Genomic DNA, 10,962 nt, shown 5'->3' on the forward strand with positions numbered 1-10,962 from the left:
AAGAGCGTTCTGAAGCAGCGTCCTGGCTTTAGCCGGGCCAGTGAAGGTCAGACCACTGTGCCTTTAGTTCATTTGTACTAAATGAGAAATTCAGCAGGTTTTCAGTATAGCTGCAGATCCATAACATGTTCACCAGTCACCGCCTCCTTGTTTCTGTAGGTGTTTCTGGCACCAGGATTTTACATGCATAGTCGGTTTATTAAATGGTCTCTACTGCCTGGCCCTGTGAATTCCCTTTTCCTGAGGTGCAGTCTTCACTGTTGGGATTTACATTATGCCTTGTGAATTTATATATGGGAAATAGTTTGAGCAAAATAATGTTTTCATTTCAGATAAAAACAGTAAAAACTAGTTATGTACCCCCCCTTTCTTTTTTAAATATTTTATTTTATATTTATTTTTAAATATTTTATTAAAAATTTTTTTAATGTTTGTTCATTTTTGAGAGAGAGAGGGAATGAGCGAGCATGAGTGGGGGAGGAGCAGAGAGGGGGAGACACAGAATCCAAAGCAGGCTCCAGGCTCTGAGCTGTCAGCACAGAGCCCCAACACGGGGCTTGAACCCACGAACCGTTAGATCATGACCTGAGCCAAAGTCGAACACTTAACCGACTGAGCCACCCAGGCGCCCCATGTGTATTAATGTTTTTAATCGAAGTTACTTGGCATACAATGATATATTTGTTTTAGTTGTATAACATAATGATTTGATGGTTTTCTTTAGTGTTAATTTTTACTGTGATGATATATATAAAAATTTACCATTTTAAGTGTGCAATTTGTTTGCATTAAGTATGTTCATAATGTTGTACAACTACCATTACTGTTCACTTCCAGAATTAGAATATTATTTTTAGTGTACTACTGGGCTTGATTTTCTAGTATTTCATATTTTCTATCTCTGTTCATAAGTGCGGCTGGCCCATCGTCCTCTTTTGTGTGCAGGCAGCATTGTCTAGCTTTTATATCCTAGTTATCCAGAGTAAGTTGTGAAATTTCTTTTTTCCCATGCCCTGGGATGCATTGCATAGGAATTGTTGGCTCCTTAAAAGAGCAGGGGTACCTGGGTGGCTCAGTCTCTCAAGCGTCCAGCTTCAGCTCAGGTCATGATCTCATGGTTCATGAGTTCGAGCCCCGTGTCAGGCTCTGTGCTGACAGCTCAGAGCCTGGATCCTGCTTCAAATTCTGTGTCTCCCTCTCTCTCTCTGCCCCTCCCCTGCTCATGCTCGTGTGAGTTCTCTCTCAAAAATAAATAAACATTAAAAAATAAATTAAAAAATAAAAGGGCAGACTCCGAATCACATGGGTAGATGTCATTGTAGAGGAAAACATTTTGATAACCTTTTTAATTTCTTCTACAAATACTGATTTGCTATTTTCTTCCCCTTCTTAAGCCACTTTTTTTTTTTTTTTTTTAACGTTTATTTATTTTTGAGACAGAGAGAGACAGAGCATGAACAGGGGAGGGTCAGAGAGGGAGACACAGAATCTGAAACAGGCTCCAGGCTCTGAGCTGTCAGCACAGAGCCCGACGCGGGGCTCGAACTCACGGACCGCGAGATCATGACCTGAGCCGAAGTCGGCCGCTTAACCGACTGAGCCACCCAGGCGCCCCTTAAGCCACTTTTGATAATTTTCCTGGAAAATCTATTTCACCTTGGTTTAAAAATGTCATCCATGGGGCACCTTGCGTGGCTCAGTCAGTTAAGCATCTGACTCTGGGTTTCAGCTCAGGTCATGATCTCACGGTTGGTGAGGTGGATGGAGCCTGAGTCTGGTTCTGTGCTGACAGCATGGAGCCTGCTTGGGATTCTCTCTGTCTCCCTTTCTGCCCCTCCCTTACTCTCACACTCATGCTCTGTCTCTTTCTCTCTCAAAATAAATAAACATTAAAAAATATATATCATCCATACCTTAGTTATTTCTCTTTTTTATGAAATGTTTATTTTTATTATTTATTTTTAATTTTTTTTATTTTTTGAGAGAGGAGACAGAGCACTAGTTGGGGAAGGGCAGAGAGATGGAGACAGAATCCAAAGCAGGCTCCAGGCTCCAAGCTACGAGCTGTCAGCACAGAGCCCGACGTGGGGCTTGAACTCACTAGCAGTGAGATCATGACCTGAACCAAAGTCAGACTGAGCTACCCTGGCGCCCCTGAAGTGCTTATTTTTATATCTCTTGAGTGATAGGTCAGAGATGAGTCAATGTTTATTTTTTCCTCTAAGAATCAACTTTTTATTTTGTTGATCGCGTCTACTCTTTGATTTTTTCATTAACTTGTGTTTTTAATCTTTCCTTCCTTTTGCTTTCTTTGTTTCTGTTTTCATTCTTGAATCAAACACTCTATTTTTTGTTTTTGATAATTTCAAAGTTGTAAAAAAAACACAAAATTTATCATCATAACCACTTTTAAGTGTACATTTTAGTAGTGTTAGGTGTATTTATGTTGTTGTGAAACAGATCTGCAGAATTTTTTCATCTTGCAAAACTGAAACTTTACCCATTAAGCAACAAGTCTCCTCTCCCAGCCCCTGATAACTGCCATTCTACTTTCTGTTTCAATGAACTTGACTACTTTTAGATATCTGTGTAAGTGGAATCACAGTATTTGTCTTTTTGTGACTGGCTCATTTACTTAGCATGATGTTCTCCAAGCTCATCCATGTTGATGTGATAGGATTTCCTTCTTTTAAGGCTGAATAATACTCCATCGTATGCGTATACTTTGTTTTCTTTATCCATTCCTCTGGCAGTGGATGTTGGGGTTGCTTCCTCTCCTGGTCTGTAGTGAATTGTGCTGCTTTGAACATGCATGTGCACATACCTCTTAGAGAAGTTGTTTGTAATTCTTTTGGGTATAAACCTACAAATGAAACAAATACTTTTTTAAAATCATCAGCATTTGTTCTTGTTGCTTCCCAGTTACTTGTTAGTTATTTCTTCATCCTGTGTTTTCCTAGTGTGTTCCTTAGTCATGTTTACATTGCTGAAATTTAGATGCTTCTTAAATCGGTGGTGGATCACAGTGTCTTGGATTCAGAAATAGGGTACAGTAGGTGGACAAAAAGACACTTGTCGTGTCATTAGTGCTCTTACAAATTAGGTGGTATTTGATCTGGCTTTTAATGGTTTTAAATGGTTTTCTCCTGTAAAGGCATGATGTTCTATAAGCTTGTAGGTGGACTTCAGATTCTATAACAAAAATAGAGTTCAGAAGTTTCCATTTCTGTGAAATAAGCTATTCTGTTTAAATTGTGTAGTTTTTATATTAAAAAAAATGCTGGTTTAAATTTAGTATAAATTAGAAGTTTCTTTCATGAGTAGCCATCTCTTACGGTTAGTGCTTCCCTAGAGGTAGCTTACGTTTTAAAAGATCCGTAGAACGGGAGTCATGACTTACCCTGTACCTGTTGGTTTCATCTGTCCATACATTTGTGGAAACGGGTAGATGGGTGGTAATAGTGCTGGAACTGAGGTATTAAATTTCTTACTGAACTTTAATTTGTTTATGAGTTTATTTATTTTGGGGGGGGGGAGGGGCAGAGAGAGAGAATCCCAAGTAGGCTCCACACTATCAGTGTAGAGCCCGATGGGCTCAATCCCAGGAACCATGAGACCATGACCTGAGCTGAAATCAAGAGTCAGAGGCTTAACTGACTGAGCCACCCAGGCACCCCTCATCTCAACCTTAAGAATTAAGAAAAACTATTCATCCCAAAGGAGTTCTTCAATAAATTCTTTTGTATAGCAGAAATACCCTGTTGTGTTAAAATACTACAACTTGTTATCAACTTGTGATTTACACTTAGCATCCTCACAAACCCACCTGTTCCCCTTCTTCCCCACCCCCGCCCCGTGATCTAGCACTACCTAGCGGATGCAGGACTTTCTAGCAGTGGCAGTCTTTGGGGAAAGTATGTCCTTTTCTTTGGACAGTGCTGGAGATGTGATCTGGTGTGACAACTTTCAGACATGTTGGGATCAAAAACTGCTTTTTATTTGCCCATTGTATATGGGTGGGGCTAAAGGCAGGGTGTTATTTTATTTGTTTGTATTTTAATAAACAGTGTAACAAATTACGAGGTTATTTTCTAAGCAAACAGTGAAGAGGTGTATCTGGAGGGGTTATTTCTCAAGAAGCAGATAGTGTGTGTCCCCAGCATTTTAGAAGTGTCCTGTCCCAGTGTCAGCAGAGGGGCGAGATACAACGCAAGGGAGTGAGGTCCCAGAGAGGGTGGATATTGTCCACAGAGAGAACTGTTTGGAAATGACTGGTAAGGCATGGGCTGTCTTGCTGTTTGTGGTGTGTACTTGGTTGTTTTCTAAGCCCCTTGGTGCCAGTGAGTCTGGAGACTTCTAAATTATCTGATCACAAGTTTCAAGAAGATGGTTGCAACTCTGAAACAAGTATGTGATGTGTTGTCATCCACTGTTGTTTTTATTTTACAATGCATTTGGGGTTTTGAATCATGGATGTGTTAAATAGAAGCTTTGAGTCCGTTACTTGCCTGTAATTCTTGTTAGCATTTATCCAGAACATAATTTATTCCTTTTCTTTGCAGGCATTTGATCTAACAGAACAAAGATATGTAGCTGTGAAAATTCACCAGTTAAATAAAAACTGGAGAGATGAGAAAAAGGAGAATTACCACAAGTAAGTGATCCTAGAGTGTCTGATTTTTCAAAATTTAGAAGTAACAGCTGTAGTTTGGGCCCTGTGCTAACAGCTGTACATGCATTGTTGTTGTTTCATTTAATCCTTATGACTATCCTGGGAGAGTAAGAAATTTTCCATCTTACTGATGAGCAAATTGAAACTTACAGAATTTGAGTAATAGTTAAGAAATGGCTGAGCTGGTGTTTAAATCTAGACTTCCCTTAATCCAAAACCCATGCTCTTCAACCTCCCTTTCCGTTATGTGTGTAACATTAGCTACAGTAAACAAGTAAAGCCTCGGAAACTGTCTTGCTGTCTATAGAAAGCAGATGATGGAGTCCTTCAGTGGCCTGGGCATCCTGAGGGGCTCTGGGCTGGGCTTTTTCCTGCCTGTTCAGTCATTTCTTCATGGAGGAAACGGGAAGGGGGGGTACCTGGGGTGCCTCTTGACTGCAGTGGTGCTTGTTGGACATTTCAGTTCCTCAGTGCTGTGTCCCCCTCCCCCTCACGGTTTCCCCTCCGAATTCTGTGTTCAGGGTCCTGAATGCCACTGGCTGGCGCTCCTCTTCTGTGTTGGGAGAAGGGCTGGGAGGGTGACTTCTTTAGCTTGAATAATGATTACATGTACAGGTGTGAATTTCTTTGATCCACTAATGGCGGGTTTTGCTTGTTTTCCCCACCCCGCCCCAAGCTTCAGAACGTTGGAATTCATGGCTCATTCGGTTTGGAGGCCACTCATACCTGATTTGCTGTTAGGATCCCCACTGGGCTTAGTATTGTTTCCTTATTGTAGGTAAAAGCACTGAATTAGACATGTCCTGACCCCGGAAGGAGAAGATAACCACTTTTAATGTAAACTCACCTCCTTTCTATGAGAGCAGTTGTGTTTTTTTTTTTCTTACAGGTTGTACTTTGAAGGGAAAAAAAGCAGTGGACTTTGAAGTAGCCTTTTTTTTTTTTTTTTAAGTTTATTTTATTTTGAGAAGGGGGGGGTGCAAGTGGCGAAGGGGCAGAGAAACAGGGAGAATCCCAAGCAGGCTCCGCACCATCAGCACAGAGCCAGATGCAGGACTTGCACCCACAAACCACGAGATCATGACCTGAGCCAAAATCAAGTCAGACGCTTAACCGACTGAGCCACCCAGGCACCCCTGAAATAGCCTTTTAATTGGCTTCTAAATCTCAAGGGAAAAGTAAAACATTTCTACATCATCAGTGGTTCTTGGGGCATAGACCAAGGCAACTCTTGCTGTATACATGTTCCTTATCAGGGGTCCAGGAACCTCCCCTCCCCTCCGCTGCCCCCCCCATTCTGTGCTGGATGGCACTCAGCACTGGAGAAGTGAAGGTTCCTCTGGCGTTAAGAGAAATTGGGCTTAGCGGAGGTAGCAAAAGGGATGAGGTGTGCTTTATGCATGGCACCTTGTGTGTGTATCTTACGTGACAGGCAGCTGCAGTCCAGATGCTTCTGAGGAACAGTTACATTATTACAAGCACATTCCAGTCACTTGGCGTTCAGGGACGAATGGCATATGCCACAGTGAATGCCAGGAGCACTTCAGAGAAGGAAGCCACATGTTGCTCTGACCAGTTAGAAACGCGAAATGTCCCCCTTACATTGAGACTCTCAGAGTGCGTAGGGAGTTGGAATGGTACTTGCTTCTCTTTAAAAATGCTCTCCAGCTATCCTTGGAGCCTGTTCTGTATCTTATGTGTGACCTGACCACTCTAAACCACTTGACTTTATGAGGGGCCAGCCTTGATTAACCTTGAGAAGGTGGTTCCTGTGCAGGGATTTGCACATACTTTGCCTAGTTTCAGTGTCCAGCTCTTAGGCTGGCCCTAAAGAGAACTCTACTGAGGAATACTGTGATGACTGCTGGTGGGTGCTGCCCACCTTAGCCTTTTGAAACAATGAGGGGTCGAAGCCTGGACCTTGTACCTCTGTGACACATCTGGCAAGCTGCTCTGAGTGCTGGTGGGTAGAGATTGGGTATGTTCTCTACCAGGCAGAGTCCTAGAGCAAGTGAAGGGGGGCGTCTCAGCTTTCTGAGCTCTTTACTGGTCCCGCTCCAGGCTCATGGTGGTACCTTTCTACTCTTCGTTTCCTCACCAGAGGTGGGAATCATGGCACCCAAGTACCTTCTGTGGAGCCGTCTCTGCAGGGGCCATTTCCTAGCTGACAGACAGACACATGGGGAGGGAGTGTGCCAAGTTCTTAAGACCTTTGCTCAAACCTAGGGAGAAATTCTTACACACTTTCACCTTTCTTTGGAAGATTTTGCTTATTATGAAATCATACTGATGAATACAGGCTATACAGATGATAGTGAATTAGCAAAATGTCATTAACTCCTTGGAACTTACAGAGGCGTCTATCAAACATATAACAGATTTTAGACAGTGCTTTAAAAATTTAGTATTAAACTAAAAAGTGGTACACTTTAGTGTTATGTTAACATTATAAAATATGAAAATGCTGCTATCCTGCATAGTAACATCTCTGATTGCTTTTACTTTCATGGGAGTGACTTCCCAGTCCCATCTGGAATAAAGACATTTATTTGAGTCTTTATTAAGAAAGAAGGAAGAACTCAAAAGGTTGTTGTTTTGTTTAATTTTGAGTTCTGCTTTGCACCTCCTTTCTTCTCCTTCCTCCACAAACGAAAAGCAAACTGATTATTTTACTTTTGCATTATTAAAGCATTAGTAGGTATTACAAGATTCCTTTTTTTTTTTAACAAGATTTCTTTGACTCCCCCAAATAACATATTAAAAACTCCACAGTAGGAAACCTTTCATATAAAGCTGTCCACAGAAATCATTTTATCTGAGTTAGTATACACTTACATATGATGGTCTTCTAATTTCTTAGGATAAAGTCATTTTGTAAGCCTATTGAATGTATATCCACTTATAAAAGAGTACAAGACTAACACAGGAGCGGATAAGATTCTTCCCGTTTCTAATTAAGCTTTCTGTAGTGCATTAATCCCTTGGATGCTAAATTAAAAGTTGAACATGCGAGGGATGTGGAAAGAGCCACGGCCTTGCCTGATGAAGCTCGAGAAGCGGGCTTAGAGCTTCACATGATGCTGAGGGAGTGTGCTCAGTGACACAGCAAATGCCGTTAGTTGGGGAGGACTTTGACCCTTCCTTTGGTTCTTAAGTTTTGCCTCCTTTAGTTGCCTCTGTTTCTTGTACCTTGAGGGAGAAATCGGTCTCTGCCCTGAAATGCACAACAAAACCAAAAAGTTACAACAGAAAGGCAGAGAATTGTAGATTTTTAGTATGTTAGAGGAAGAAATGACTTGAGAGTTATCTGGTTAGTCCCTAGCTTTCTAAACTTGGTTTTTGTTAACAGCATCGTCTGAATTTTACTGAACGAACTATTAGGTGGCATCTTGATATACGAAAAGGAAACATGTGATGCTGCTTAGGTGGAATGAGGAGCTGGGCCAGAGCTACATTTGCTCAGGGTCCGCACTGGGGCTCCGGAGGCCTGCGTCTCCAGGGAGCGTCCTCGGAAACCTCCAATCCTGTGCAGCGTCGGGGAAGCCCAGAGAAGTGGCGTTACACAGCTGGGACTCTTGCAGCCAGGTTTCCAGGTCCCAGTGTAGTGGTGTCCTGACACTTCTCTGCCTAAGTGCTTGGCATGTCTTTTCTGTTCGGAAAGACATAAAGATGATGAAATGAAGTATCACAAGAAGCAAAAACTGCTAAAAGTGGCAGCTTGAAAAACAAGCTCAGTCAGGCTCAGTTTCCATTCGGGAAAAATAGATTTTAATTACTTTTAGATTCTTGTTCCTCTCTCCTCCTTGCCCTGATCATTTCCTCATCTTTTCTTTAGTTGAGTACTTTCTGTGTATTTTTGACATACTGGGACACACCAGTTTCAGAAAACATCACCTGATTATATTTTACCATACTCTGGAAAGTTTCTCTTTTCTGATCTTGCCTTATAAGAAAATGCCCCAAGCTAAATGGTGCCGGATTACTTAAAATATAAGAATTTTCTGTTCTTCTCTTTGTAAATAAGAACTACCTTAAAAATTATTAGTAATTATATTGAATAAACACGTTCTAGTCTTTTAAAACTCAATGAATATGTCGGATTATGTAGTATATTTTTGTTCCTAATCTCATTAAGTGATTTGAAATTGGAAAAGTATTTAATAAAAAGATGTTAATTTGCATATATGTAGAGTCTCATTCCAAGAAAACTAGGGCCTCATAATTTTCTATCAGATTCACATTTTCTTAAAAGAAAGTCAAGCTGATAGCCCTTTAAGTTCTTTTTGTAAGGAGAGTTTAAAAACAAATACAGAATACTACTAATTGCCGTGTATAGTCAGTAATCCTTTTACCCAAGGAGTTTACATGCTAAAATTGATTTCCTTGATGTATCCCCAGGATATAAACACTTAGAGATACTAAGTTTTTGAGGAGAGAGAAAAAGCTGTCTTTATAATTTTTAAAGCTTCGATATTTGGGTATAAATATAAAACAGGTGAGATTGTGATAGAATGAACTTGAAACGGTCGGCATCCATTCATTCAATGATATTTGAGCACCTACTATTTTCTCAACAGATTGGTGGATACTAATAGTGAAAACAGGATGAGGAAAGATACAGAGCCAGCCAGATCTGAATGGAATGAATAGGCAGAAGCAAGGAAAAATGAGAGAATGTGTAGAAGTATCCTTTTAGAGGTCTAAAAGACAGTCCAAAATACAAAATGTTAATTTTCCACTTTGTTTACAGGCACGCATGTAGGGAATACCGGATTCACAAAGAACTGGATCATCCCAGAATAGTTAAGCTGTATGATTACTTTTCACTGGACACTGACTCGTAAGTGCCGTGACATTTTAGCTTAGCAGTTATGCTGTTTTCTTCCAGTGTGTTGACTACTCATGAAATGGACCTTAAATCTGGGTCAAGGAAATACTCTCTGAGGGAGTCAAGTGTATGTATTTATGGGCAAATGATCATGTGTGAATTCATGTTTGGGTCAGCAATACATCTCTTAGCCACAGGACTTGTATAGTTGTGTGCTGGTTAATGTTTAACAACCAGGTTGGTGGGGGTCGGAATAGGGCTAATATGTAGTATTTGACAATTTCTGTGATAATAAATTTCTCAACAGGTCCAATTTCAAGCTACTAACTTAAAAAAAAAAAAAAGCTTTATTGAGATATAATTTAAATGCCATATAGTTTACCCACTTAAAGTAAACAGTTCAAGGCCTTTAGTATATTCACAGATCTGCAATCATTGCCATAGTCATTTTTTTTTTTTTGCCATAGTCATTTTTAGGACATTTTCACTACCTCAAAAAGAAACCCCATACCTTTTGCTGTCACCCCCTTACTCTTCCACCCCACCGCCACCCCACTCCCAGCCCTAAGCAGCCACTAGTCTGGTTTTTTTTTTGGTCTCTATAGCTTTCCTATTTTGGACTTGTATAGGAATCACTCATGTAGTATCTGGAGTCTTCTGACTGGCTGCTTTTATTTGAGATGATGTTTTTTCAAGGTTTTTTATTGTAGCATATGTTAGTACTTCATTCCTTTTTACGACCAAATATATTCCATTGTATGAATAAACCACCTTTTGTTTGTCCTTGCATCCTACCAGTGGCTTAATAACCAGCTCATAAAATTCCTGAAAATTAACTGTCAGCTCTTGGTAACTGTCACAAGTTGGTGCCAGCTGCCTCTGACGCGCCCCAGTGGGTGTGGACTATACAAGAGAGCCTCTGCCCCACCCCAGAGATTCTGATGAACCGTGATGGGCCTTTTAAAGAAGTACCAGCAATGTGATTTTATCATAGAATGGGAACGAATGTGGCACAAATGAAGGCATAACCCAGTGCTGCCTGTGAAAACATAGCCTCACAGGCATGTGGGATGTTAGAGTTGGAAGGGATCTCAGTTCAGCTTTATTTTATAGATGGAAATTTGAGGCCCAGAGAAGTGAAATGACTTGCCCAAGATCCTTAATACTGTTAGGCGTTGTTGTATTTTATTACTGGGTAAGGTAAGCTCTGTCACCTCTGGGTTTACCCAGGAGTTTAGGAATATTTCAGCATTTGGAAATGTTTTCTCTGTAGGAGTCTGAATTTCAGAGTCTGGTCGGCAGGTGTTCCCTCTTAGCCTTCCAGGTGATTCTAGGCATTCAGGCCTATTCTAAACAGCAGGTGTCTCAGAGACTGCTATGCCAAGAACCACCCCACGTTTAGAAATGTTTCCCAAAGGGAGAGACCTTCATTCCCTTTGGAAATGTGTACCATCCCTTTTTC

At 40.8% G+C, this 10,962-nt stretch overlaps 1 protein-coding gene across 12 annotated transcripts in view; it reads left to right on the forward strand.

Annotated features, from left to right (window-relative positions):
- The window catches only part of TLK2 (tousled like kinase 2), a 114,030-nt gene that overhangs the window by 89,467 nt on the left and 13,601 nt on the right, over positions 1–10,962 (forward strand). For all 12 annotated transcript variants that reach the window (XM_045489362.1, XM_045489360.1, XM_045489368.1 and 9 more), the window contains 2 exons: positions 4,563–4,654; positions 9,423–9,512. In XM_045489362.1, coding sequence (XP_045345318.1) covers positions 4,563–4,654; positions 9,423–9,512 — 182 coding nt within the window. The remainder of the gene's footprint in view (positions 1–4,562; positions 4,655–9,422; positions 9,513–10,962) is intronic.

Source organism: Leopardus geoffroyi, chromosome E1 (genome assembly GCF_018350155.1).
Source record: "Leopardus geoffroyi isolate Oge1 chromosome E1, O.geoffroyi_Oge1_pat1.0, whole genome shotgun sequence".
Classification (NCBI taxonomy): domain Eukaryota; kingdom Metazoa; phylum Chordata; class Mammalia; order Carnivora; family Felidae; genus Leopardus; species Leopardus geoffroyi.